At 42.8% G+C, this 25227-nt stretch overlaps 1 protein-coding gene across 13 annotated transcripts in view; it reads left to right on the top strand.

Moving 5' to 3' along the window:
- The window catches only part of DOCK3 (dedicator of cytokinesis 3), a 625234-nt gene that overhangs the window by 457105 nt on the left and 142902 nt on the right, over positions 1–25227 (top strand). For all 13 annotated transcript variants that reach the window (XM_039547580.1, XM_039547582.1, XM_039547590.1 and 10 more), the window contains 7 exons: positions 7216–7378; positions 7961–8067; positions 8903–9074; positions 10012–10109; positions 16727–16810; positions 17207–17307; positions 18872–18953. In XM_039547580.1, coding sequence (XP_039403514.1) covers positions 7216–7378; positions 7961–8067; positions 8903–9074; positions 10012–10109; positions 16727–16810; positions 17207–17307; positions 18872–18953 — 807 coding nt within the window. The remainder of the gene's footprint in view (positions 1–7215; positions 7379–7960; positions 8068–8902; positions 9075–10011; positions 10110–16726; positions 16811–17206; positions 17308–18871; positions 18954–25227) is intronic.

Here is a 25227-nt window from a genome sequence, read left to right as displayed (position 1 = left end):
TTGATATCAGTCTCTCCTCTCCATTAAGCACTAAAAATTATTAAATTCACCCTATAATTAAACAAAAGAAACTTGGAGAAAATGTCTGCATCCCACTGTGTAAGCAGCCTCCAGGAACTCAGGTGATCCTTCTCGGAAAACAAATATAAACACTGAAGATATTGGATCAAGCAGCTCTTCCAGAAACTCCTTACTATTAATGTTTACAATAAAAATTATTAATCTTTAATGCATTCTTTTGCATTTTCTTTCCTATTATGTTGAATTATTGCAGCTGAAGTTCTCTGGCTGACAGTGTCTTTGCAGCAGCAGCTTCTCCTTCTGTTTAATATCAAAGTCCTATCTGACCTTGAGTGATATCTGCCTCACTCCTGATGGGAAATGGCAGGGACATCACAAGTATACACTTGCTCTAAATGCACAAAATGAAGATTAACTAGACCACATGTATGAAGTGTAAAACAAAATACCTTGAAATTTTGCAAATAGTTTGAAACAAAAGCAGAATGATCTGAAAATAAAAGATAAAAAAATATTAATTTAGTGTCATACTGAAAACACCTGGGGTAATAAACCTGTGTAGGTTTTTGGCAAATGGATGCCTAGACATCTTAAAATCCATTACAAAGATGAGACTATTAAAAGTGATAGAGCTCATCATTCTTGGAGATCTTCACCTAAATTAAGAGGAAGACCTTGAATACAAACTTTCTTTATCTAATCTTTACAGCATTTTGAAGGCTGACACAAACTGGAAATCTAATGTTTGAGGAGCTGACATTTTCTGTTTTTCTGGGTTTTTCTATAGATTTACAACACCAGTATACACTTGATAGGTCAACTGTCTTCTGCAATGACAAGGATATTAATATTCAATGATAAGTTACCCCACTAAATTAACAGTAATCCCAGATGGCTGGTCTCATTTGCTTTTACTTTGGCAGATGAATTGGCAAAATTTTTACATCAAGCAGAAAACTCCACAGTGAACAAAGAGATGAGACAGGATTAGTCTCCAGATTTAATTCCATATAGTGTGTTTCTGTTATGTGGTAGTGATTATTTCTGCATATAGGCAATTGGCATTTTTGAAGTGATCTAAATTCAGTTCAATAGATGTTAAATTTGATATGTTTCATGCTGCTATTCTGAAGTAATAAACTATACAGATATTCAGATTAATGGGAGCAAAGTTCTGCTTCCTCTTGTGGGCTATTATTGCACTAGGATGGATATTTTGCTTACTTGTTATTAGGTATGTCAGATCCAATAGTCCATATTCCACAGTGTTTCCTATTTAGGAATCCTCAGTTGTTGTTAATCAGTTCCTTTTTGGACAACTGTTTGAACATTTGAAATGCTGTATAACATTCTTTTGAATTTTGGGTCAGATCCTCAGCTGGTGTAAATTGAAATATCTCCATTGTTTTCAGTCAAGCTGTGTTGACTGATACGAATTGAGAATCTGGCCTTCTATGTTTCAATTAAATATTTGGTCTGAAGTTTAAAAACACATGAGCTTCTTTGTGCATTGAGCACACAATCTCTCCATTTTGAGAGTGTATCCACTTGAATTAATCTGTTTGGATTGTAAGTTCTTTTGGGCAAGGACTGTCTCTTGCTATGGTATCTGTTTGTACAGTACCTAGTACTATGAAACCCCAATCTCAGTTGTAGCCTCTAGGTGCTACTATAATATAAATAATAACAAAAATATGGGTCGATATTGAAATGGCCCATCCTGTTGAAATGAGGATGCTCAGAGAGCTGGCAATATATTCAGTTCATCTTACTTAGAATCAACATTATATGTTGACTAATTATATAGATTTGGCACATTTATTATTATTGATGTGTTCAATAATAATTATGATTAAAGTTTCCCTTTTTCTTAATGAAACCTTTTAGAGTATTTCCTTTGTTGGATGATGGTGAAGTCATGTAAGGAATTAGGACAGAGTTTCAGATATCACAGATTTGAGAGGTTAGAGACACATATAGATTGTTAGGTAGATTTTATTTTATAAGTGACTGATTTTAAAAATATATCATTTAATTTCAAAGGTATCCCAAATCCAAGTAAATAAAAGAGCATTGGGTCCTCCTCGGAGAAGCCAGGAGCACAAATAACTTTCTTACAAGAGATCCACCTAATTTCTTACCAAATTACAAGCAAGAATGGATGTATTAAGTAGATTGAGTGACAATGATTTTGATACATGGGCACTTCAGTGTTAAGTCTCTTTTGAGAAACAGGATAAAAAGACCATTTTATTGTAGTGGAGGGAAAGATAGGTGAGATGGAATTATTAGTTAATATGAATTCCTATACTTTGAATGCTTCAGGAACTGGCACCTTACAAATAAACTCTGTTTTTCTACTATATGTAGAAGCACGTGATATAACAATAAGTACTTATTAACAAAATTATTGATCATTGTGACAAAGTCAAACCTCACAGCTATAAGAGAGGGCATGTGTATCATGTGTATCATTCCTAGAACGGTGAAGGCCCTTTTACCTATGAACAGAAAAGACATTATCTCAGGTTAATTTGAGACATGTGAGTCCCATTAAGGGGCTTCCAGTGACCTTTAAAAACCCCTCCTCCAGTGAGAGAGTGGGAGGAGGGAGAAGAAACAAGCTGCAGCAGGGTTAGGGGCAGCAGGAAGAAAAGGGTTCTCTTAGGTGAGAAGGCTGGTCTCCTTACACAGGAAACATTGAATTTACGTCTGTTTTGGGGAAGGGCTAGTAACCAGAAACCAGCATAATAAGTTAATACTCTAGTCAGGGATCAAGAAGATGTGTTTCTTTTGTATTATGGGGTTCTTTTGCTTAAGAGAACTATTCTAGCCTACCCTGAGCCTGACCTTGTAAATAAACCAAAGTTAAGAACTTAAAAACCTCCAGAGTAGGACTGACTTACTCCAGCTGTACCTCTGCCACCACAGAGAGAAATGCTGAGGCTGACGTGGCCAAAAAGGTGCCTTGCCACATCATATACAGCAGTGTTTCCCAACCGCTTGTGTAGGGAAAGCCCTTGGTGGGCCAGGCCGGTTTGTTTACCTGCCCCGTCTACAGGTTCGGCCGATTGCAGCTCCCACTGGCTGCGGTTCACTGCTCCAGGCCAATGGGAGCTGCTGGAAGCGGTGGCCAGCACATCCTCGCGCCGCTTCCAGCAGCTCCCCTTGGCCTGGAGCAGAGAACCGTGGCTAGCGGGACCCGCAATTGTCCGAACCTGCGGACAGGGCAGGTAAACAAACCAGCCCGGCTTGCCAGGGGCTTTCCCTACACAAGCGGTGTCCCAAGTTTGGGAAACTCTGATATACAAAAATCTGCTGTATGGGTGAGGGGACATGCAGAAAGAGAGAAACCTCACCTTTAATCTTAGTTCCTCCTGAGCTGCTGACAAATTGGAAAGTCCAGTTCCTCCAGTGATTATGGTCACTCACTAGTTGTTGTGGTACTTCATCCCAGCTGATGCCAGATCATTCAGTGTCCTCTGGCACTGTCTTCTGTCATTTCTTCCTTGACCTTTCTTGCTTTCTCTTTCCTTTCTCAGATACCCATTTCAATACTTGCTTAGCATGTCTCATCTTCCCTATGGTATATATATCCCAGGCAGCTGACCCGTCTTTCTTTGATGATATTTTATAACATGTCCTGCTCTCTCAGCTCCCTTACTCTTATATTTGTAATTTTGTCTTTCCATGAAATATTCAGTATTTTCCTCCACCATCTTTGATGGGAAGCCTCCAATCTCTTTTTGTTAGCCACAGTCATTGGCCATGTCTCTGCTCTGTACAGAAACATGCTCAGTACAATCACATGGTATAATCTGACCTATCATTTGGTGTGAAGATCTGTTTGACCAAATTTGGTCATCCTTCCAAAAGTGGTGTTTGCTTTTCCTAATCTTGTGCAAATATGTTTACCACTGCCACCTTTGAATGACATCACACACACCCAGGTAATAGAACATTTCTAGCTGTTCAATTTCTTTTGCATCCATGTGCACCTTTGTATCTGTTGTCCAGTTTTCTATTTTCATAATATTGTTTTTTCTCTGCATTTATTTTCAGTCCAAATTTTGCTGCTTCCTGTTCTACCTCTGATGTAAGGGCAGTCATTCCATTCCACGTCATACTTAGGGCTGGTCTACACTATGGCAGTAAATTGATCTAAGTTACACTACTTCAGTTACATAACTGAAGTCAATGTAGCTAGATCCACTTACCGCAGTGTCCACACTGCGCTGTGTCGATGGGAGATGCTCTCCCACCGACTTCCCTTATGCTTCTTGGTGGAGAGGTGGAGTAGACAAATCAATCGGAGAGTGCTTTCCCATCGATTAAGCATGTCTTCATCAGACCTGCTAAATCAACACTGCTGCAGTGATCACAGCAGTGCTGATTTAGCCAGTAGTGTAGACCTGGCCTCAGTAAAGCAATGTTGTCAGCAAAGTTAAGGTTGTGTAACTAGTCTCTGCTAACCAATTTTACACCATCCATGATGCCTTGTGTTGCCTGCTTCATCACCCAATCTATCGCCAATGCAAAGAGGATTGATGATAACACACACCCTTGTCTAACTCCAGTCATAGTATTGAACCATTCACCCAGGCCTGTATCCAATCTCACTGCATATCTACTTCCATGATATAAACTCCTTATAGTGCTGATCAGTTTATCTGTTATATCCTACAGTGTAAACACTGTAATGGCAGCAAATGTCATATTAGTTACATGATTATATTTATTTATTGTGGGGTTACTTAGAAGGAGATAAGCTAAATATAAAGGATAGGGAAGGAGAGTAAGGCTGATAGGGAAGGGAGGGGGTAAGGTGAAGAGACTGCGAAGGAGGGAGAGGGTTGGAGCTAGAGCCCTGCAACTCTACAGATATCCACCTTATATCCATGGACCATTTTTGCAGATCGTGGATCTAATGCAGATACAAATTTTGTATCTGCGCAGGGTTTTCTTGAAGCAAACCTCCAGTCAGCATAGGGCACAGAAAATCCAGTCAAAGTTTTAGAAAGTTGTCTGAATGTCCAGTGTTCCCTGCTTTGGCTGCTTTTGTTCCTTCTGGCTGGTTCCTCTCTGCCGTTTTCCCTGGGGGAGGGGTGGCACTTGGGTCCTAGTGCCCCCAGAGTATTCTGTTACATTATAATCTCGTAGACTTTAAGGTCAGAAAAGACCATCATTATCCTCTAGTCACCTCCTACACATTGCAGGCCACAGAACCTCACCCACTCACTCCTGTAACAGACCCCTAACCTCAGGCTGAGTTACTGAAGTCCTCAAATCATGATTTAAAGAGAATCCACCAATTACACTATTTTAAACCTGCAAGTGACTCTTGCCCCGTGCTATAGAGGAAGGCAAAAAAACCTCCCAGAGTTTCTACCAATCTGACCCGGGGGGAAAAATCCTACCCGACCCCAAATATGGTGATCAGTTTTAGACCCTGAGCATGTGGGCAAGAACCACTAGCCAGACACCTGGGAACAAATTCTCTGTAGTAACTCAAAGCCCTCCCCATCTAGTGTCCCATCCCCAGCCATTGGAGATATTTGCTGCTAGCAGTCACAGATCGGCTTCATGCCATTATTGTCAGTCTCATCATACCACCCCTCCATAAACTTATCATGCTCAGTCTTGAAGCCAGTTAGGTTTTTTGCCCCCACTGCTCCCCTGGGAAGGCTGTTCCAGAACTTCACTCCTCTGATGGTTAGAAACCTTTGTCTAATTTCAAGCCTAAACTTGTTGATGGCCAGTTTATATCCATTTGTTCTTGTGTCCATGTTGGGGCTTAACTTAAATACCTTCTCTCCCTCCCTGGTATTTATCCCTCTGATGTATTTATAGTGAGCAATCATATCTCCACTTAGCCTTCTTTTGGTTAATCTAAATAAGCCAAGCTCTTTGAGTCTCCTTTCATAAGGTAGGTTTTCCATTCCTTGGATCATCCTAGTAGCCATTTTCTGCACCTGTTCTGTTTGGAATTCATTCTGTTCTGTTCCTTCCATATACATATTTCAAATTGATAGAGAAGTTCAAAACATTAAAAGGGAGGAACCTACCCCACCCAAAAAATAAAAAATCAATAATCCAAATACTGGGTTACTATTTTCCTGGGGGGCAATGGGGGTAACATAAACAAAATCATTTTTTCTTGGAAGTTATACTTGCAGATTCTTTCAGCTGTCCTTTTTCTGCTTTGTTTTAAGATGTATGGTGTAGTCAGAGCTTCCAGGTTGCTTTGCAAGTGTCCAGCCCAGTGCATGCACTTGTGCTTTACCTTTTTATATATCCGTATTTCAATACAAACCCTGGAGTATCTCCAATTTGGGAACATGCGGCCCTTTCTCCAGCTGTTTGCCACCTGCTCACTATTTCTCCCAACAGGAATCCCCCTGTTGTGAATGGGGGATTCAGGAAGTTTCCATAATACTCCTAAATTAAATTGATATGTACAGTTTTTGTTCCTCCATGGGTTGAGAATGTATAGATTAGTCAAGACTACCCTGGAGTTTTTTAGTCTCCAAGAATGGGAATCCACTCTGGTATCATTAGGTGGTAATTATTAACCTGAATGTTCTTTGCTTGCCATTACTCAGTGACATGAAATAAAATGTTCTATCTAAGGGCACTAGGGCACTGGCATTTGATCTCAGAATGAGGTTGTATGGCCAGTGCTTCAAAGAGCCAAAAAAATTTGAGAGCTCAGAGAGTTCTTCCCTGAATCACATTAGTGAGCTGAGACCCAAAAGTAGGAATCTAGCTAAATAATGTTTTAAGAGAAGCCTAATTACAAGTGAGTAATTATCTGTTACTACCCATTTTTTCCTTCTGGTCTCTTTGTTAATATATATTTTGTACTTACTTGATACAACGGTTAAACTAAATAATAATCTGAGGAAAACGGAAAGCAAAGAAATCCTGTTTGAATGCCGCTTGAGACACAGGTCCCAGAGTTGTACCTCTGATCCGAAGCACAGTCTAAAAATCTCCCTTCAAAAAACTTCAGATTCCTTTGCATCCAGGATTCTCCTTCTATCTCTGTCCTCGTGTTTGCAGAAGGGTATGAATTATACAGAGAAAAAAAGACTCTAGATTTCAGTAACCTCAGCATGAGGCTCACACAATGTAATAAAATGACTTGTGTAGCAGTGTGATGTCTTTTATTCTTTCTTTTTTGTTTTGTTCCAGGACTGTATCAGTTTAGGCTCAGGAGAGCCAAACAGAAGTGCATACCACTCTTTTGTCCTCTACCACAGTAACAGCCCTCGTTGGGGGGAAATTATCAAGCTACCCATCCCCATTGACAGGTTCCGTGGGTCTCACCTTCGCTTTGAGTTCAGGCATTGCTCCAGTGAGTGCAACATAATCCTTTGTCCAAAACAAATCTAAAAATGTTGATTTCTTTCAATTACAAGTAGAAGATTAAAATGCTAAGTCACTGGAAGAGGGAATCTTAGAGTAAAATAAGTACAGTGTTAAGGATCCAGTGTTTGGAATGGTGCTATCAAGAGTTGTTAGAGAATATAAAAAAAGGGTCTAAATTAGAACATGCTGTTCAGGACAACAGACTCCCATATTGTTTTCCTACTGTGTTCTTTGACATATTGTTTTTTCAAGTTGTGCATATGATTTACTCTGGTCAACACAATCTTGATAAAGGCTTGTCTGTTTTACATTTGTAGAGACTAATTTTGTGATCAATAGCATAAACTGCAACCTAGTACAGTGTGTGTGTCTATCTATCTATCGATCGATAGATAAATAGATTAGATAGAAAAATTAATCCTGATGTGGCTTCATGCATTGGTTGTTAGAAATACAGAGAGGCTAAGGAGTGAGTGTGTAGTATAGAGAGTGGGGGAGGGGAATATACACACACACATTTGCAGCATATGCAGAAATGTTTCTCTGTGTTCTTTATTTCCTGTTGCAGCTAAAGACAAAGGAGAAAAAAAGCTTTTTGGCTTTGCATTCACTCCTCTGATGAGGGATGATGGCACCACCCTATCGGATGATATCCATGAGCTTTATGTTTATAAGGTACCATAGCTCACAACTCTTCTAATGCTGCACTGCAGACCTGCCACCCATTTATCCCTACTTCAGTGTAGATACATTTGAGTAACTGTCATTACATTTCTGATAATGCTGTTTTTCATTACATGAGGAAATAGTGATAGGATTCTGAACCTATTTATAACAGATCCCAATTTATAGGACTCAGTATAGATGGGTGTCATTTTTCAGGTACAATTGATTTTCCTCCTCAAATTATAATGACCTTTGTTACTCCTCTCTGGTTTTAAATTCAGTCTCACTAGTATTCATAACCACCCAAGAATGCTATGAGGGTATGTTATTACTATACACTTTTATGCTCTGAAAACATGCTGTTATGGACTAGACTAGTAATGTGAGACACCATAATCCTGCTCAGCAATACCCTAGCAGAGTAATTTTGTCCTTACAAGGTTACCCTAGTTTTTTCCTTCAGTGTATATATATATATCTATATATATAGATATATATATATATATATATATCTATATATATATATATATATCTATATATCTATATCTCAAACAGATAGATTACATCTGGAAGATCCTTAAAAGTTGTGAAGAGATCTGTGAGTGGGAGACCACATTTTCTTAAGCACAGGTGACTTAATGTACTGTACCTGAGGATGGCAAGTATAGGTTTCTGTGTATAGATTTTCTGTGCACTCAGAGGATTGTACGATGGCATTCTGATTTATGACTAGGTATCCTAGATGCTATGATAATACAAATAATAATTCAGGCTAGCAAGGCATGAATGTGTGGAATAAAGTAAATCAACTGGGTAAAATTTGGTTTCCTTTCTGTATCTGCAGTGTGATGAGAACAGCACATTTAATAATCATGCTCTGTACCTGGGGCTGCCCTGCTGCAAAGAGGACTACAACGGCTGCCCTAACATCCCTTCTAGCCTCATTTTCCAGCGTAGTACCAAAGAGACCTTCTCGATCTCCACCCAGCTCTCCTCCACCAAACTCACCCAGAACGGTACCATAACTGTCCCTTCTGAAAACAAGGCCATTGAAACATGTTCCGTTTTTTCACTATTTTTCACTGTTTTTTTCTATGGATTAATGTTAGCTGTGCTTATATTTACTAAGCTCCAGTGCTACTGGAATGAGTAGAGAAAGGGTTTTTTTAAGGAAATGAGCATACTAACTTGTAACAGAGATAGTAGGTATATTCTGTAAATAGAGGCACAAAGGCTAGGATAAAACATTGTTAATTCTGATTAAACTCATGAGAATAATAAATTCAAAGTTAGCTTGTTAACTCAATTCTAAATTAGTTCTGTTGGGCTTTGTATTGAAGGTTTTTGTGATCAAGGCTTGATGTTGCTTACTTCAAGTCCTCAGAGATACCAAAGGGTGAAATGTGGCTGCCCACAATGCAACATCAAGACAAAATACAACCTTTACTTTTTAAACACCGTTCATTTCTTTCGCAATAATGTAGGTTTCTAGGTTTACTCCTTAGGTTTTCTCTTTGAGGTGAGGAGTAATTCGTGGAACAAGTATCGTCTCTTCAATCTCTATCACATCTTGGGGGTGGCTTTCTTCCTACCTTACTTGTTTATAAATTTTGAATGGTTCTGTGTGTGTTTCTAACCCACAAGCTTTTGTTATGGGAAGGATTCTTGAACTGTTGTTAACTGTTTTAGAGGCTTCACTTAAACTTATACCATGTTTCAGTCTTTCATCATATTGCATTAAAAGCAGGAGAGAGACCACAGACAAGATCTAAACGTGCAGTGGAAACTGAAACATGTCTTTCTTTTAATGGCCAGTCTGGGCCCTCGATAGTTGTCATACTGATTCTGAACTTTAGTATCCCAGCCATGTACTGCCTGTACTAGACATTCTTCAGTGTCCTTGTGCTTTATAGTATATCAGAGTGCATGTTCCTTTCTTGTATCATTTTGCAGTGGACTTGCTTGCCCTCTTAAAATGGAAGGCTTACCCAGACCGTGTAATGGATATCCTAGGAAGACTGAGGCATGTCAATGGCGAGGAAATTGTTAAGGTACTGAGTCAACTAATGGTCACTCTTACTGATGGAAAAATTATTTTTTATGATAACAAAGTATTTGAGGGAGCAAACCAGAAGAGGCCTTCCTGTGATTGACTCTCTGCTGTCAATTTTTAAAGTCCAGATAATATGACTGTTATCTGAGATGTTATGTACGTGGTATTTTTTAGGGGGCTCAGGGTTTTGTATATATATTTTTTCAGTGTGTAGATAAAATTAATGTTTCTGCTTTATTCCTCGACCAAAAAAAGTTAAAGATTGAGATAATGTTGAACATTACACATTAATCTATAACAACATTAGAATGTTGCAGTTATTTAATACATTTGAAAGAGAATTTAGACAAGTTTAAGAAAATAAATGTATGAAAGCTGAGAATTTAAAACACTGTAATTCAAAAATCCTAAACTCCAGAAACACACAGTAAATCCATATTATCCCTGCCAACTACAGCTTCTCCTTGGAATTATTGTCCGAAAGGGGCTCCACTTTACGCAGGCACACATCCAGGCACTTTTGATCAGAGATTTTTCACCAGCAGTGTCCACATCTCTGTGCCTGCTCCCTACACATCCTCGTGCTCTGGACCAATGGTATATTAGTGAGGAGCGGACCCATTGCAGCTCCAGTTCCTTTTCAACCACCTGTAGCTAGAGAGGGAGCATTGTGGTGTCTGCTAGCTTAGCATACCTAGCTGACCATTTATTTTATTATTTTCTTATTTTTGTTTCTTCTTGGTACAAGCTGTGCTTTTGGAGGTTCCCCCACCCTTGTTTTTCACAGCAAGGGCCTCTGCCCTTTTACCTCCTTTGTCTGCAGCCTTCCTCCTTGGGCTATGCCCAAAAACCTGGATTTTAAACCCTGCCAGACCTGCCACGGGTCGTTCCCCTTGGCAACGGGCATTCTGGCTGCCTCAGAGAGTCCCACATCCTACAAAGTGTAAGGTCTGCTCTGGTTTCAGGAGCAGATCCAGGAAGCTAAGGGAGGACAGACTAAAGTTACTTCTTATGGAGCAGTCCTTGAGAGCCACCATCACTTCAGGGTCCAACTCCCCGTGCATACATTTGCATCAACCTCTCAGAGCATTCTGATGACGACTTTGGCTCCGGTGTGCAGAGAAAGGGTAGCTTCAGAGAGTTCAAAGCCGTCTAAAAAGAACAGACATCACTACACCCATATGTGGCATATAAAAGAAGGGGAAAGTCACCCCAAAGGCCAGGGATTGAGAAGGCAAGATGGGTACAACGAGGCTTCTACCTCCTCTGGTATCAAGATGTCGGTACTCATGAACAAGACTTCCAGCACACATACTGAGAAGTCTTAGGACAAACAGCCCTGTTCAGCACGATTGTCAGTACTCTTGGAGCCCTCCAACCTAAGGATTTCAAGAAACTGCCACCGACCCCAATCCAGGCACTCTCCTCAGGCTTTGTGCATAAGGAACATATGGACCACCCATCCATACAGTCTCCACCACCACTCAACTCACCTCAGCCTGAGGAGCAGTGTCCAGAATTGCTGATACCAACCAGTTTTCTCTATCACGAGGCTCTCCAAGTCACAGCCTGAATCCGCTGTACTGAAAGGTACACAGGGATTTCCTACCGGTACCAATGTACCCACCTGTCCTGACATACTGCCCAGCTTCTGTGCACCTCCACACTAAAAGTCAGCCACTGGTTCCAACTCAGAATCCAGTACCAACACAACCACCAGTAAAGAGATAACCAACAGTACCAATACTCCTAGCTCCTCTGTTAGATACAGGGAGGCAACACCTCCTTGGACTCAGACATTTCTGTCCAGGATTCCACCACATTTCCATTCCAGCCTCCCTCTCCAGCAGTGTACTGTAAGGACAAGACCCCTGGAATGAGCCAACTTCCAACCTGCCAACCTTGGCAGGAGAATCCTTACGGTCTCTTTTGCTTTCCTTATACACCTCCACAATGGGCTTTCTGGAACCCTTGAGCTTCTTATGCTGACTAATTTTATAGAATGCTCTCACAGAAGAAGACTTATCAAGAAAAGCAGGCACTGGGATCCTATTCTCCAGCAACACTGCCAGAGCCCATGTCAGTGTATTGCAACCAGGATCCCCACTGACACAGCAGCAGGTCTTCTGCCACTGCTAGGGCCCCAGGCTGGGACGCAGTGGAGTGGGAAGGCCTGCATCCCGCCTGCCACCCAACTCGTGGGTGGCAGTCTTCCTCTCTCCCAGGTCCTTTGGAGGCCTGGGCTCATTGCTACTGTTCACATTGCTACTGCTCAGCCCTGCCTGAGCGCCTGACACGTTTTTGTTTGTTTGTTTGTTTTGTTTTTGTTTTTTTGGAGGGGGAGGGGTCCACTTTTGTTTTTTTTATTTCTCAGAAGAGTTTCTCCTGGCCCTTTCCAGAGAGAAAATACAAAACAAGATGCAAAACTTTGTTTCATGTACATAAACAGCCTGTTGGAGTATAAAGAGCAACCGATAAGTGTTTCAGAAGAACATTGGCTTACTCCAGGGGCACTTCAGGAATAACCATGAGGAATAACCATGATTTCTCCTTTCGTCCCACTGGGATGTTCTTAAGTCATTAGTCACTGTTCTTTTACAGATTTGCCATGGAGAAGATATGAAGACTGGAAATCATGCTGACAATTGGAATAAGCCATTCCTAATCCCATCCCTGACCCAAATGCAATAGGCCATGTCTTTCTTTTAAAGAAGATAACTGAGAAAACAATTCCTAATCCAAAACTAGCATCCAGCTTGACAACCGAGTAGGCCAGACACCGATCCCACTTCCTGCCCAACTCACGCTCCGACGCCATCTTGTTCCCTCCCCCTCGCAGTAGCAGTGTCGCTCGCAGGTCACTCTCAACTCCCCTCCCCCCGTTGTTGCCCCGCCCTGACCCAGGGCCTGGGCTTATTGCTACTGTTTGTGTTACTACCGCTCAGCCCCTGCCTGACGGCCTGAGCTTCTGACTCATTTTTGCCCCGCCCTGACCCAGGGTCTGGGCTTATTGCTACTGTTTGTACTGTTACTGCTCCATCCTGCCTGAGGGCCTGAGCACCTGACTCACTGTTGCCCTGCCCTGACTTAGGGCCCGGGCTTTCTGTGCTTCTTTCAGTTGCTGCAAGGGCCGCCGAGGGAGACTCCCACTGCCGGACTAATTCCCCCAAGACATCAACAGTGTATAGTGAGGCAGTATGGCTCCCCGCCGCCCTGGAGAGGGATGAGCCCCAGCTAACCTCTTTACACCACATAATACCAAAGCTTCTTTGCAGGCCTCTCTCAATGCTGCTAGTACAGCCTCTTGTTCGTTTTGACTATTTGGTCCAGGGTCACAAATCACTTCACTATGGATCCTGTGGTGCACCACCCTGCCCAACTGCTACTCTGTGATGTACACCTCTCCCAGAATACATCAGATCAGACAGATGGATACTTGAAGTATTATAGTCGGGTTACACCATCCAGTTCAGCCCCATTCCCTCTTCCTCATCCCTTTTGAGGGACCCTTCTCACAAGGGTCTCCTAAGGCAAGAGGTAGAATTTTTCCTGCTGCTGGGGGGCAATTGAACAGGTTCCTCACAGTTTCACCTAAAAAGACTTCTACTCCAGGTACTTCCTGGGTCCCAAGAGAAAAGGGGGATGGAGACTGAACCTGGACCCTGGGCTGGTGCAACCCATTAGGTGACCTAGGCAGTCGCCTAGGGCACTAACATTTGGGGGGCAGCAACCGCCCCGGTCGTCGGCAGTATTTAGGGGGTGGGACCGTCCGCTGCCTCTGTCGGGGGCACCATTTCGGGCATGAGACCTTCCGCCGCCTAGGGCGCCAAAAAAACTGGCGGTGCTCCTGCCTGGACCTCAGGTCTCTGAACACTTTCCAAAAAATTGCAGAGATTCAGGATGGCATCCCTAGCAGCGATAATTCCATCATTAACTCGTCATTAATTGATTAATTCCCTTTCCTATATTCCCTCAATCCAGACCATGACTATGCATAGGGTGCAGGTGAGACCCACAGATACTGCTGATGGAAAATCTCTGATCAAAAGCTCATGGGCACGTGCGCATCCGTAGGGACAAAACATCTCGAAGCACTCCAGTTTCTGTACTGGTAATTAACCACTCCTTATCCTCCTCTTACTCTTGCAACATGAAAGAAAGGAAACCTTCTTTGTTGTGTCTATAAATTAAAATAACCCGGATGGTCTTTTGTTATCTGATTATATAACCTGCACCTATCATTTTGGCCTGTAAGAGCTATGGGAGAACTCTCAGGTCTAGTCTGCTGGGGGTCTGCAGCCTGTGTGTTCAGGATGAATGTGTAAAAACTTGATTTCTGTCTGTAATTGTAAAAGGGGTCTCTAGCCATTATTGTGTTTGGGGTGAACGTTTCCTTAACTTATGATTTCCTTGATTTTTAGTATTTGCATTGTTGTGAGAAAGTACAGCTAAGCAACCTTACCTCTAAATTAACCATGTTTTTTGTGTGGAAATATTGAAAAGGTGGCTGTCTCTGAACTCCCTTCCTAAATAAGCAAGAATACTCAAAAATTCATTAGTTGCATGGAGGCAATGATGGAACTGAAACTCCAGTCGACAATTTGATTTCTGAGCTAAATATGCAGCTCTGCTTGTTCACAAAGCAACAACGTGTTGTCTATTAGTTATGACTGACAAACCTAAAAAATTTCAGCATTTGGACCTGAATAGGCTCAGAAAATGCCAGATGGCTAATCAGATTTATTTCAACTTTTTAGGTCTCTTTTCTTCTATGTCTTGCCCAGATCCTTCCCTTCAGAGCAAGTAGATCATTCTCCCTTATCATTACACCAACTGCTTAACAATCTACAAGAGGCCTTCTTTATCTCTCTCCACTTTTCCAAATCTCTCCTTAGTCCTCAAAATTAGAGCTGATCAGAACATTTTTGACAAAATGTTTTTTCATCAAAGTAAGCTGTTTCACCAACACTGAAATGTTTCACAGATATGTATGTATTTTGATTAAGTTTTTAACAAGAACATTTCCAAGGTCCAGGGTGGACTCTCTGGTCATTTCCAGGGGGAGAGAGAGAGAAACCCCAATTTGAAAACCTGGCCTTTTCAATCCAAACATAGATGTTTAGACACAATTTCATTTTGCAAAAAAATTAAAAAGGTTTTGTTTTCCTTCCAATACAGAACAAAAAGAAATTTTGGCAATCTCTATTGTGCTGAGTTCCAACTCTTCTGTTATCTTACATGCCCCAGGCTTTTCCAGATCAAAGATGATATTTCAGAATACATCCACACACTTGTGAGCCTGGAGAAGGACACATGCATGCCAGATATGAAGACAGTGGCTATCCCTTCCACTAGTTCCAGAAATGCAGAGAGCCCTTCCTGCAATTTATTTTGCAGAATTTAAGATTTGGAAGGAGATGTGTTTGGGCTCTGGGATAGTGAACCCAAAAAACCTGCCCACTCCAATAGTACTCATTTTTTAATAATGCTAATTATTGAATGTTGACTTATATGACTATGAGCAAAACAGGCCTATTCCTCCATGTCCATATTTGAATTCTTCACAAAATTCCATAATTTTGAGAATAAATTTTGTCTTCAATGCAGTACAGCAAGGGTTTGCACAGGGAGAATTTTTCTTTAGGAAATCGTAAAAAATATGTGGACTTAACATATTCCAAGTGAAGTGGTGTCTGACTCCCTTTTGGAATTCACTGCCATTCAGTGACAGCTGTATCTTTTTTTCGGGAACTTCATAAATCATTTTGGTTTTTTTTCTTGTTTTTCCACATCAGAGAATCCGGTGGAATAGATTGCACAAAGCTAACCTACAATGCCAGCTATCAGTTTCACCTATAGCTAGGGTGACCAGACAGCAAGTGTGAAAAATCGGGACAGGGTGTGGAGGGTAATAGGCGCCTATATAAGAAAAAGCCCCAAATATCCCTATAAAATTGGGACATCTGGTCATCCTACCTATAGCACTGTCACTTCGCTATCTTCTTCTCCAGTGGGTCCTATTTATTGAAATGGAAAGCAGTGGGAGATCAGCACACTGAGCAGCCTGCCATGTCATGGACAAAAGGGGCTGACATTATATAGCTAAATTGTTGCACAGATACTTGATTTAAAAAATAAAAACCTGAATCTCTGTGCTGTAAAATACAACCATTTTGTACTAACCATGTCTTGAAACAATTACTGTTTACTGTGAATCAGTGGATGTGCTTGTGTCAGATGTGGAATGCTATCTGACATGCTATTAGGACTGCAGAATAGTGAACAGTTTTGTCAGTCTTGGGCAATACTGTTGATCTGCCCAGAGACAGTGAAAGGCAAACACTATGTAAATTAAATGAAAATAGTTTGTAATAAAATAATGTTTCTGTTTTCTTTCATTTTCTTTTATAATTGTTCTTTGTAATGGGAAGGGAGACATTCTTGGCAATAAGTCATTTTTCTTACACATACTATGGGTGAATCTTAAGTGGTCTGTTCCTGCAGAATGGTGGTAAAGACATAGGAAAGTATGACACATCTGAGAATAAAAGCAGTGCTATTGAATGTAAGCAGGGTTTGTAGATTTAAATTCTCTGTCTCTTCCTACCATTTCAGTTCCTGCAAGATATTCTAGACACGTTGTTTGTGATTTTGGATGACAATACAGAAAAGTATGGCCTGTTGGTCTTCCAGTCACTGGTAAGTAACCCCATCCCATTAAATTAGTACTTTTCTTTCTCTGGTGGTCAGTATTTCCTGTGCTCTTATTACCTTACCACCATGCCTTATTGCTATTATCTTATTACCTTAAAATGTGTGAGAGATTCAGCTGGAGGTTCTACACCTGTACTTTTTTGTAACTTTATTGGGTGCAAGGAGTAGGATAACCATAGCCAAAATATGAGGAGAGAAGGATTACATCCATCAGAATGGGAGGGGCAAACAATAAGTCAAAGAGGAGCATTTCCATTGTCAGCATATGAAAAAAAAAGCATTAACATCTGACTGTTTCTTAGCCTGTTCAGCTTGTTCATTTAATCCCAGGTGACATGTGCAGTTTGCTCTGTTATGGGTTCCCTTCTCTATCTTCCGCAGGTGTTCATCATAAATCTGCTACGTGACAGCAAATATTTCCATTTCCGACCTGTTATGGACATGTACATTCAGAAACACTTTGCAGGAGCACTGGCTTACAAGTAGGTTGTGTTTTGTCATCACTCCGTACAGTAACACTCTCAGACTTCCGAGTAGTATGGGCACCAGGGTCATCACTTTTACAGTAGCAGAGTATATCTGGTATTCAAAAGCAAACATTCTGGAGAAAAAAAATCGTAGCATGACTTCTAAATCTAGCCACAGAGAGAGGCTGCTGAATGTCATGCCAGTCCTAGTTCCAGTCTTAGCCTGCAGGGGCTAGGAATGCTGTGAAGTGAGGAAGTCACTCAGCAGCTACTAATTAGAAACTGTGTTGTTTGATGGGCCCCACAGAGCATCCAACCTTCCTATACTAGAAGGATGCTGGCTACTTGAGGCCTGCATGAAACTTAAGCAGAGATCATGGAAATGATTCTTACATTTCTTATCAGGAATGCATCCATTGGCACAAAACCAATAGCTTCCACTTTAGGGAGACAAATCACCTATTCTCTAATACCTCTTCCTATGGCTAGTTTCAAAGAAGAGGGCAAGTATTCAGATTAGATCCAGGTATTCTATTCTGTGAGATTAAAGGCAGAATGTTCATTTCAATAGAGAATTAGAAAATTAATTTCCATTAACATTCAAAAGAGTGGTGAGCCTTCTTTTCCAGTATATTACAATGAAATCTTACTTCATGAGTCAGATTTAGAAAGCAGTAGCAATTATTAGCCAGGATTGTAATTTATCTTTCTTCCAAATTGCTTCTTGTACATAATTTAGTGGCTCCCAAACTGGGTCAAAACAAAGTAAAGACAACAATCTTCCAGCTCCATCATTCTTGGTCCTGATATTATAGGAGACTCAAGCTATAGTGTATTGAAAAAATCTTAAATAGGTTACATTAAAAATGTTCTTTAAAACAGATTGGAAACTGTATGCTTGGTATGGGATCACAAAGCACAGTGAAGTTCAGAATGATGAGAAAGCAGTTTCACAATTTTTAATAATCAGTGTCATCTTTGATCTAAGGGAAATGTTATTTGCAGTTCTACTTTCTTCTGATGAGCTGGTGTCTAAACAAACTTGTTCTTGAGCATATGTAATACCTCCGGGCATTCTAAACAGTCTTGTGCATTTCAGGAAATTAGATGAAGGTATTTTCTCTATGTTTTTACATAAGTTGGTCTCTTCCAGTTTCAAACAGTTTCTGAAAATTGCTTATCTATAAGAGCCTTACTCAGATTGCTTAGCCAAAGAGAAATACTACATGTATTTTATTTTCTGTAAACTGATTATTTTCTTTATTTGAAGTGATTTGTTATAACCCCTTTTTGATTCTTTGTTTCTTGCCATCTGAGTTAATTATGGACGGAGAGTTATTTTTTGGTGTCAGAAATTTCTTTTTTACATTTAAATTAATGTATATGTCATTACTGTAAACTTGGTTGTTTAGACTTATATGCCTAATTATTAGAAGTGAGTGTAACAAGAGAGCACATTGCATTTCTTGCTGTCTAAGGAAACAACTGCCAAGTCGTTTAAAAAAAAAACCAGAAGGTTTCAGGGTTGGCCACTTTCAGTTAATTGCTTGATGTTTCTGTCAATGTGTCTCTTACTCAGAGAACTGATCCGATGTTTGAAGTGGTACATGGACCGATCAGCTGAGCTTGTACGACAAGATCATATCCAGGAAGCAATGAGGGTATGTGTTTGTTGTAAATACCTGTATGTTCAATGTGGCTGTGGCTTCTACACAGCTGAGGCTTCTCTAAGGCACATGAAACCTGGTCTTGAACAGATTTCCAGTACTCATTTGTCCAGAGCAAATTTCAACTTTTTGTCAAAATCTGCACAAATTCTAATCTTAAGGTGAAATTCACCCTTGTGCAGAGGGCAGTACAATGTCTATGCCTCCTTAACTCCTACCAAAACCTTAGTTTGTGGATGTAAGTGATATTTTGTGGGGCGTTGGCCTTGTGCTGGCCCTCTGCACAGTAGTAAATTTTACCTTTATAGAAGTAACATTTTATAGCGATTAGAGTACAGACTGGGAGTCTGTAGTTCTGGGTTTTATTTCTGGCAGTGACACAGACTGGATGAAGCTCTAGAATATTTTAACAGTAAATGGACCCTTGAGTGGACCATGGTGATGACAGATACCATCACATAGAGCATGGATCAGTTGTCAATGAACAGAGCGTGATTTTGAAAGAAAACACAGCTTCTCATCCCTGTGCGTGAACCAGGGGAATAGTTTTTGCACTAGTTCAGTTCCACAGCAAACAAATAAAATGCTACCTTTTTACTACAATTATAGTATAACAGCAAGAACTCAAAGTCACTAAGATTAAGAGGTTTACTATAGAAAGACCATTGAATTTGGATTTCAGATGTTCACTAGGTGGAGAAACACAAACTTCTTTCTGAGTTCGCCTTTGTTGAACCCAGAGGAATGAAAGTTGGCTTCACTGACAGGTTCTCAAATAGATCATTTCATCTTGAGCAGGTCCAACCTTTTTCAGCAGATTCTGGGACAGGCAAACAGAAGTATGTCACCCTTTCTCATAAATGACATTTCCAGCTAGTATACACCTTCACATTTATGCTAATGATGCTCAGATGTTTCAGTAACTGTGGAAAGAGAGAAACAAATTGTTTCTAATGCTCTGACACAGATCAGACTTTGAATGCTCTTTTTTTTTTTTTGAAGGATGGATAGTTTTATGTCAAAGGCCTGTAAGGTCAAGGTCCATTTGTTGACTTCACATTTTAAAAGTTAATTGCTGTGTCTGCATCCTGAACATTAGCTTCAGTTCAGGAGCTATGTAAAGCATCTGTATAGAGATGGACCATTATTGCTACCAGCATCATTTCAAATTGCCTATGTAGCCTTTGGTAGAAGGTTTCACCAAGCAGTAATCCAACAAAGAGTCCACACTTCTGAGTTGCTACTTCTTTAAGTCCATACGATCACAAGACTGGTACCAGACTTGAAGAAAATGTACTTAATTCCTGAAAAATTACTTTTTGTTTATTTCTCTGTGCTCATCTGACAGTCTTTCCCTTGCTTTAAAAGTTCCCTACCACCTCCCTCAAGCTGTATTTCCAATCCTTTGTGCTTCATATTGTCTGTGCTGTAAAACAGTAGGATTCATTGAGTATTTGAAAACTAAAGCAGAGGGCTTTGGTGCCGCACGCACGCACACACTATTTTGCCTTTGCCGCTTGCAGAAACTTAATTTCCAGTTAGGGACTGAAGTCCCTTTTGTCTCTGTTAATTGTCAGACAATGCCTCCAAGATAATAGCGTTCAAGAAAACAGAAGGTTTCAGGGCATTTCAATTGATTTCTACTTCTCTAAGGGCCTTACACTCTACAACTGTGATTTTGTAGACTAACTGAACTTCTAACATTTAACATGATTTGTTAGTGTTCATGCACCAGCTTTTCTGCCATCACAGCCATGTGTTTACATCCACAACTAGTGCTCTGCCTAACTCCGTGAGGGCATTCTGGGCAGCCATTGCAGCAATAGCTGCCTGCCTCCAGAGGCATGGGTCTTTTTAAGGACCCTTTTTTTCATAGAGGATTATGGAACATCATATACAATTCCTATAATCCTCTTCCTTGGGTCACAGTGACCTTTCCCTTTTATGGAGAATTTCAAGTCACTTCACATTGCTGCATCCTCCAACTTCTGGAATTTGGTGGTTGACAGCCTGGAAGCAAAGCAGGGCAGAAATTGTAATACACTCAGAGCACTCTGTAAAGAAGGAAGATGCAAATGAAGAGGTTTATTATATTTCCAAACTGGATCACGAGGAAAGTGGTTTCTGGGTCAGGTCAAATGTTATGTACTAATGAGACAGTGTTGTGTAAATTAAAAGGAAGTTGAACTGGCCCATGTGTTCAAGGTTACCACTGTACCAGAGATAATGGAAGACTTGAACATTGTGACTTCTCAGACTGTGCTGAGACTATTGATGAATCTCATTTCCCAATTCTTTATCCTTAAAATCAGTCCACAGATATCTACAAGCATAAGTCTTACTGGCTGTTGCAAATCTTAGAGAGCAAGTCCTGGAACTCACACTGGCTGACCAGGCAAGATGCATGATGTGAGAATGTTAAAGAATTCCACTTGTGACAGGCAGGAATAGTTCTTCTTCGAGTGCTTGCTCATATCGATTCCAATTAGGTGTGCGCACGCCGCGTGTACAATCATTGGAAGATTTTTACCCTAGCAACACTTGGTGGGTCAGCTGAGGTGCCCCCTGGATGGCGCCTTCACGGCGCCGGATATATACCCCAGGCGACCCAGTGGCCCCTCAGTTCCTTCTTACCGCCTGTGACGGTCGTTGGAACTGTGGAGCGCAGCTTAGCTGAACTCCACTTCCCCAGCTTCTAGTGTAGCACTTGTTTATAGTTGTAAATAGTTTTAAGTAGTTGTTATTAGTTCTTTAGTAGTAGTTAATAGTTATTGTTCTTAGTGTAAATAGTAGTTGGGGGTAAGGGGCTTCTCCCCTCCCCACCCTCCCCGTACGCAGGCTGATGCCTAGGTCCCCGGGTTTCAAACCGTTCTCGGCCTGCCTTAAACCGATGCCTGTGGGAGACCCCCCATGACTCCTGCTTGAAGTGCCTGGGGGAATCCCATCAATCTGACAAGTGCCAAGTGACAATTTGTAAGGCATTCAAACCTCGGATTAAAAAGGAGTGGGACTTTCGCCTGAATCAGCTCCTTATGGAAGCGGCACTTCCTCGGCCCCGCACCAAGACCCGGTGCTGACTTTGTTGGTTCAAAGCGTGCCTGCGGCACCAGAAGGGTCAGCGCCACATCCAGACACCGGCAAAGACTCCTGGCATCGGACATCTCCGGCACCCTTACCAACACGGCGTCACTCCCTGTTTCTGGGACCGAAGAAGCTGCGCAAGCAATCTGCTGCCCCCTTGCAGTTGCCGTTGCCACCTGTGCTTCCCTCGGAGCCACGTCCCGTGTTGGAGTGTCCAGCAAAGGCATCAACCCCGGTACCGTTGACTCCGGCACCCCAAGAGCCATAGAGTCTGGTGCACATAAGCTCCCCAGTGTGTACCGTGGTTGAGCTCAGGCTGCCATCCACTCCAGAGACCTTCTCCACGGCGCGCAACCTCATTGCACTCACAAAGTTGAGACCATCACAGCCTTCGGTACGGCCGGTACAGGCTGTTCCCTCAAAAAGAAAGCCCTCCATGCTGTGCCCTCTGTCGCAGAGTGAGATAGGACGGCACCGATCCCAGTCCCAATCCCGGTGACAGTCCCGATCCAGACGCTGGTCTTGTTCACAGCACCGCCCACAGTCCCGGCACCGATCACCGTCTCGGTACCAGTCGCACTCGGTACCAGTCGCTCCACCTCACAAAGACCTACTTCTCGGTATGGTCGGTACCGGTCCAGCTCCCAGCACCGATCCCAAAGCTGGTCTGAGCGCCGATCTACTCGTAGTCGATCCCGGCACCGTTCCAGCCATAAATCTTCATCAAGGTCCAGATCCATCTCTGGGCACCGATATGACTGCTGGTCCCGATCGGGATCGCGGTACTGCTTGAGACCACGGCGCCAATCTCCATCTCCACGGCACAGTACGGTACCGCACGACAGGGTGACACAGCAAATGTGCTCGGCTCCACCTCAGCCGTCCCACCCCGCCTCGAGGTCGTCCCAAGCAGAAAGTGGCTACCACGTCCAGGACCAAGATGTGGATGGTGTTAGCCAATGGCAGGATGAGGGCCAGGATCCTGGTCAGGGACCTCTGCAATGGTCCTTTTGGACCCCTTGGGCTTACCATCAGGCCCAGGATGTCCCCTTGGGGGCTTCTTGCTCTGCTCACTCGGAGCCCCGGTACTGGATGCCACTGTGAGTCGCCCTCCCTCGGGTGACTTGGAGGCGACAGCCCTGCCCCCAGTCCAGGCCCATGCCCCTAGCATGTTGGACCTAGGGCAGCCGGACCCTCCCCAGCAAGACCTTCCCCAGGACCCATTAGTCCCCAGAGGTAGCCTCCTCGTCTTCATCCGACAAGGCGGTGGTGGGTACGTCCTCCTCTGGCCCCCCACCTATAGACCTCTGTGCCCACCAGGAGTTTCTCCGCAGGATGGCACAAAACATGAGCCTGCAGGTAGAGGAGGTGGTGGAGATAGAGGATCCAGTAGTGGACATTCTGTCTGCCGACCCACCGATCAGAATAGCCTTGCCCTTTATCCGGACTATTCAGGCTAATGCCACCATGATCTGGCAATCTCTGGCCTCTATTCCTCCTATTGCCAAAGGGGTGGAGAGGAAGTATTTGGTCCCCTCCAAAGACTACGAATACTTGTATACTCACTCCCAGCCGTGCTCCCTCGTTGTACAGTCCGTTAACGAGAGGGAAAGACATGGCTAACAAGCTCCCGCTCCTAAATCCAAGGATGCTGGATGCCTGAATTTATTTGGGCACAAAATTTACTCCACTGGCGGCTTGCAGCTCAGAGTGGCTAACCAGCAGGCCCTCTTGAGCCAATACAGTTATAATACCTGGAACTCAATGCAGAAGTTCAAAGAACTTATTCCTCAGGAGTCCAGGGAGCAGTTCGGGACCCTACTAGAGGAGGGCAAGAAGGTAGCCAGGACATCTTTACAAGCCTGAATACATGCGGCAGACTCGGCGGCTAGGACGCTAGCCTCGGGCATAGCTATGCGCCACATCTCGTGGCTACAGATCTCCGGTCTCCCACCGGAACTCCACCAGACTATACAGGATCTACCCTTTGATGGCCAGGGTCTGTTTTCAGAGAAGACAGACTCCAGGCTTCAGAGTCTGAAGGACAACCGGGCCATCATGCGTTCACTGGGCATACATACCCTGGTGACGCAACATAGGCCCTTCCGACCCCAACCGCAGCACACCTACCCTAACCCCCAGCCAAGACAGGACTTCCTTTAGAAGATGCGGCCGGGGTGGTAGGCGGAGACAGTCTGGTCCAAAAACGGACCAGAACCAGAGTCCCCCCAAACCATCGGCAGGGCCCAAACAAAATTTTTGAAGGTGCGCCTGAGGGCGGAGCACCAGTCTCCTTCCAGGAACCTTCCCTGCCTTTCAACAACCGCCTCTCCTATTTCCTGCATGCGTGGTCCCGTATAACGTCAGACCGCTGGGTCCTACATATGATGGAAAGTGGATACCGCCTTAAATTTGTTTTTCCCTCCCTCCCGCCCATCCCTCTTCAGGGACCCTTCTCATGAGCAATTCCTTCTACATTGCTCCTAGCTATTGGAGCGATAGAGGAGGTTCCAAGGGAACCAAGAGGCAAGGGGTTTTACTTACGTTATTTCCTAATCCCCAAGGCAAAGGGAGGGCTACGGCCCATCCTGGATCTGTGCAGACTCAACAAATTCGTGGTAAGGTTGAAGTTCCACACGGTTTCCCTGGGGACCATTATTCCTTCCCTGGATCCTGGAGACTGGTACGCTGCCCTCGACATGAAGGACGCATACTTCCACATAGAGATTTACCTGCCACACAGGCATTTCCTTTGCTTTGTGGTCAACCAACAGCACTTCCAATTTACCATCCTTCCCTTTGGTCTATCCACGGCACCAAGGGTCTTTACAAAGTGTATGGCTGTCGTAGCTGCCTCACTCCGTTGACATCGGATCCAAGTGTTTCCGTACCTCGACGACTGGCTCATTCAGGGTCGCTCCAGGGACCAGGTACAATCTCATGTTCAGTTCACCATGAGCTTGTTCAGACAGCTGGGCCTGCTGCTCAATGTCGAAAAGTCCACTTTGGAGCCAACCCAAAGAATAAACTTCATTGGCGCAGTCCTAGATTCGAGACTCGCCCATGTGTGTCTACCGCATGTGCGCTTCATACACGGCATCATACATGGCTTCCAAGGCTTCCTGACCTAAACAGTATGTATGTGCCTGGGTCTCCTGGGACACATGGCGTCTTGTACCTTCATGAC

The sequence above is a fragment of the Mauremys reevesii genome, linkage group 7 (assembly GCF_016161935.1).
Source record: "Mauremys reevesii isolate NIE-2019 linkage group 7, ASM1616193v1, whole genome shotgun sequence".
NCBI classification, from domain to species: domain Eukaryota; kingdom Metazoa; phylum Chordata; order Testudines; family Geoemydidae; genus Mauremys; species Mauremys reevesii.
This window is presented reverse-complemented; position numbering and strand designations above follow the sequence as displayed.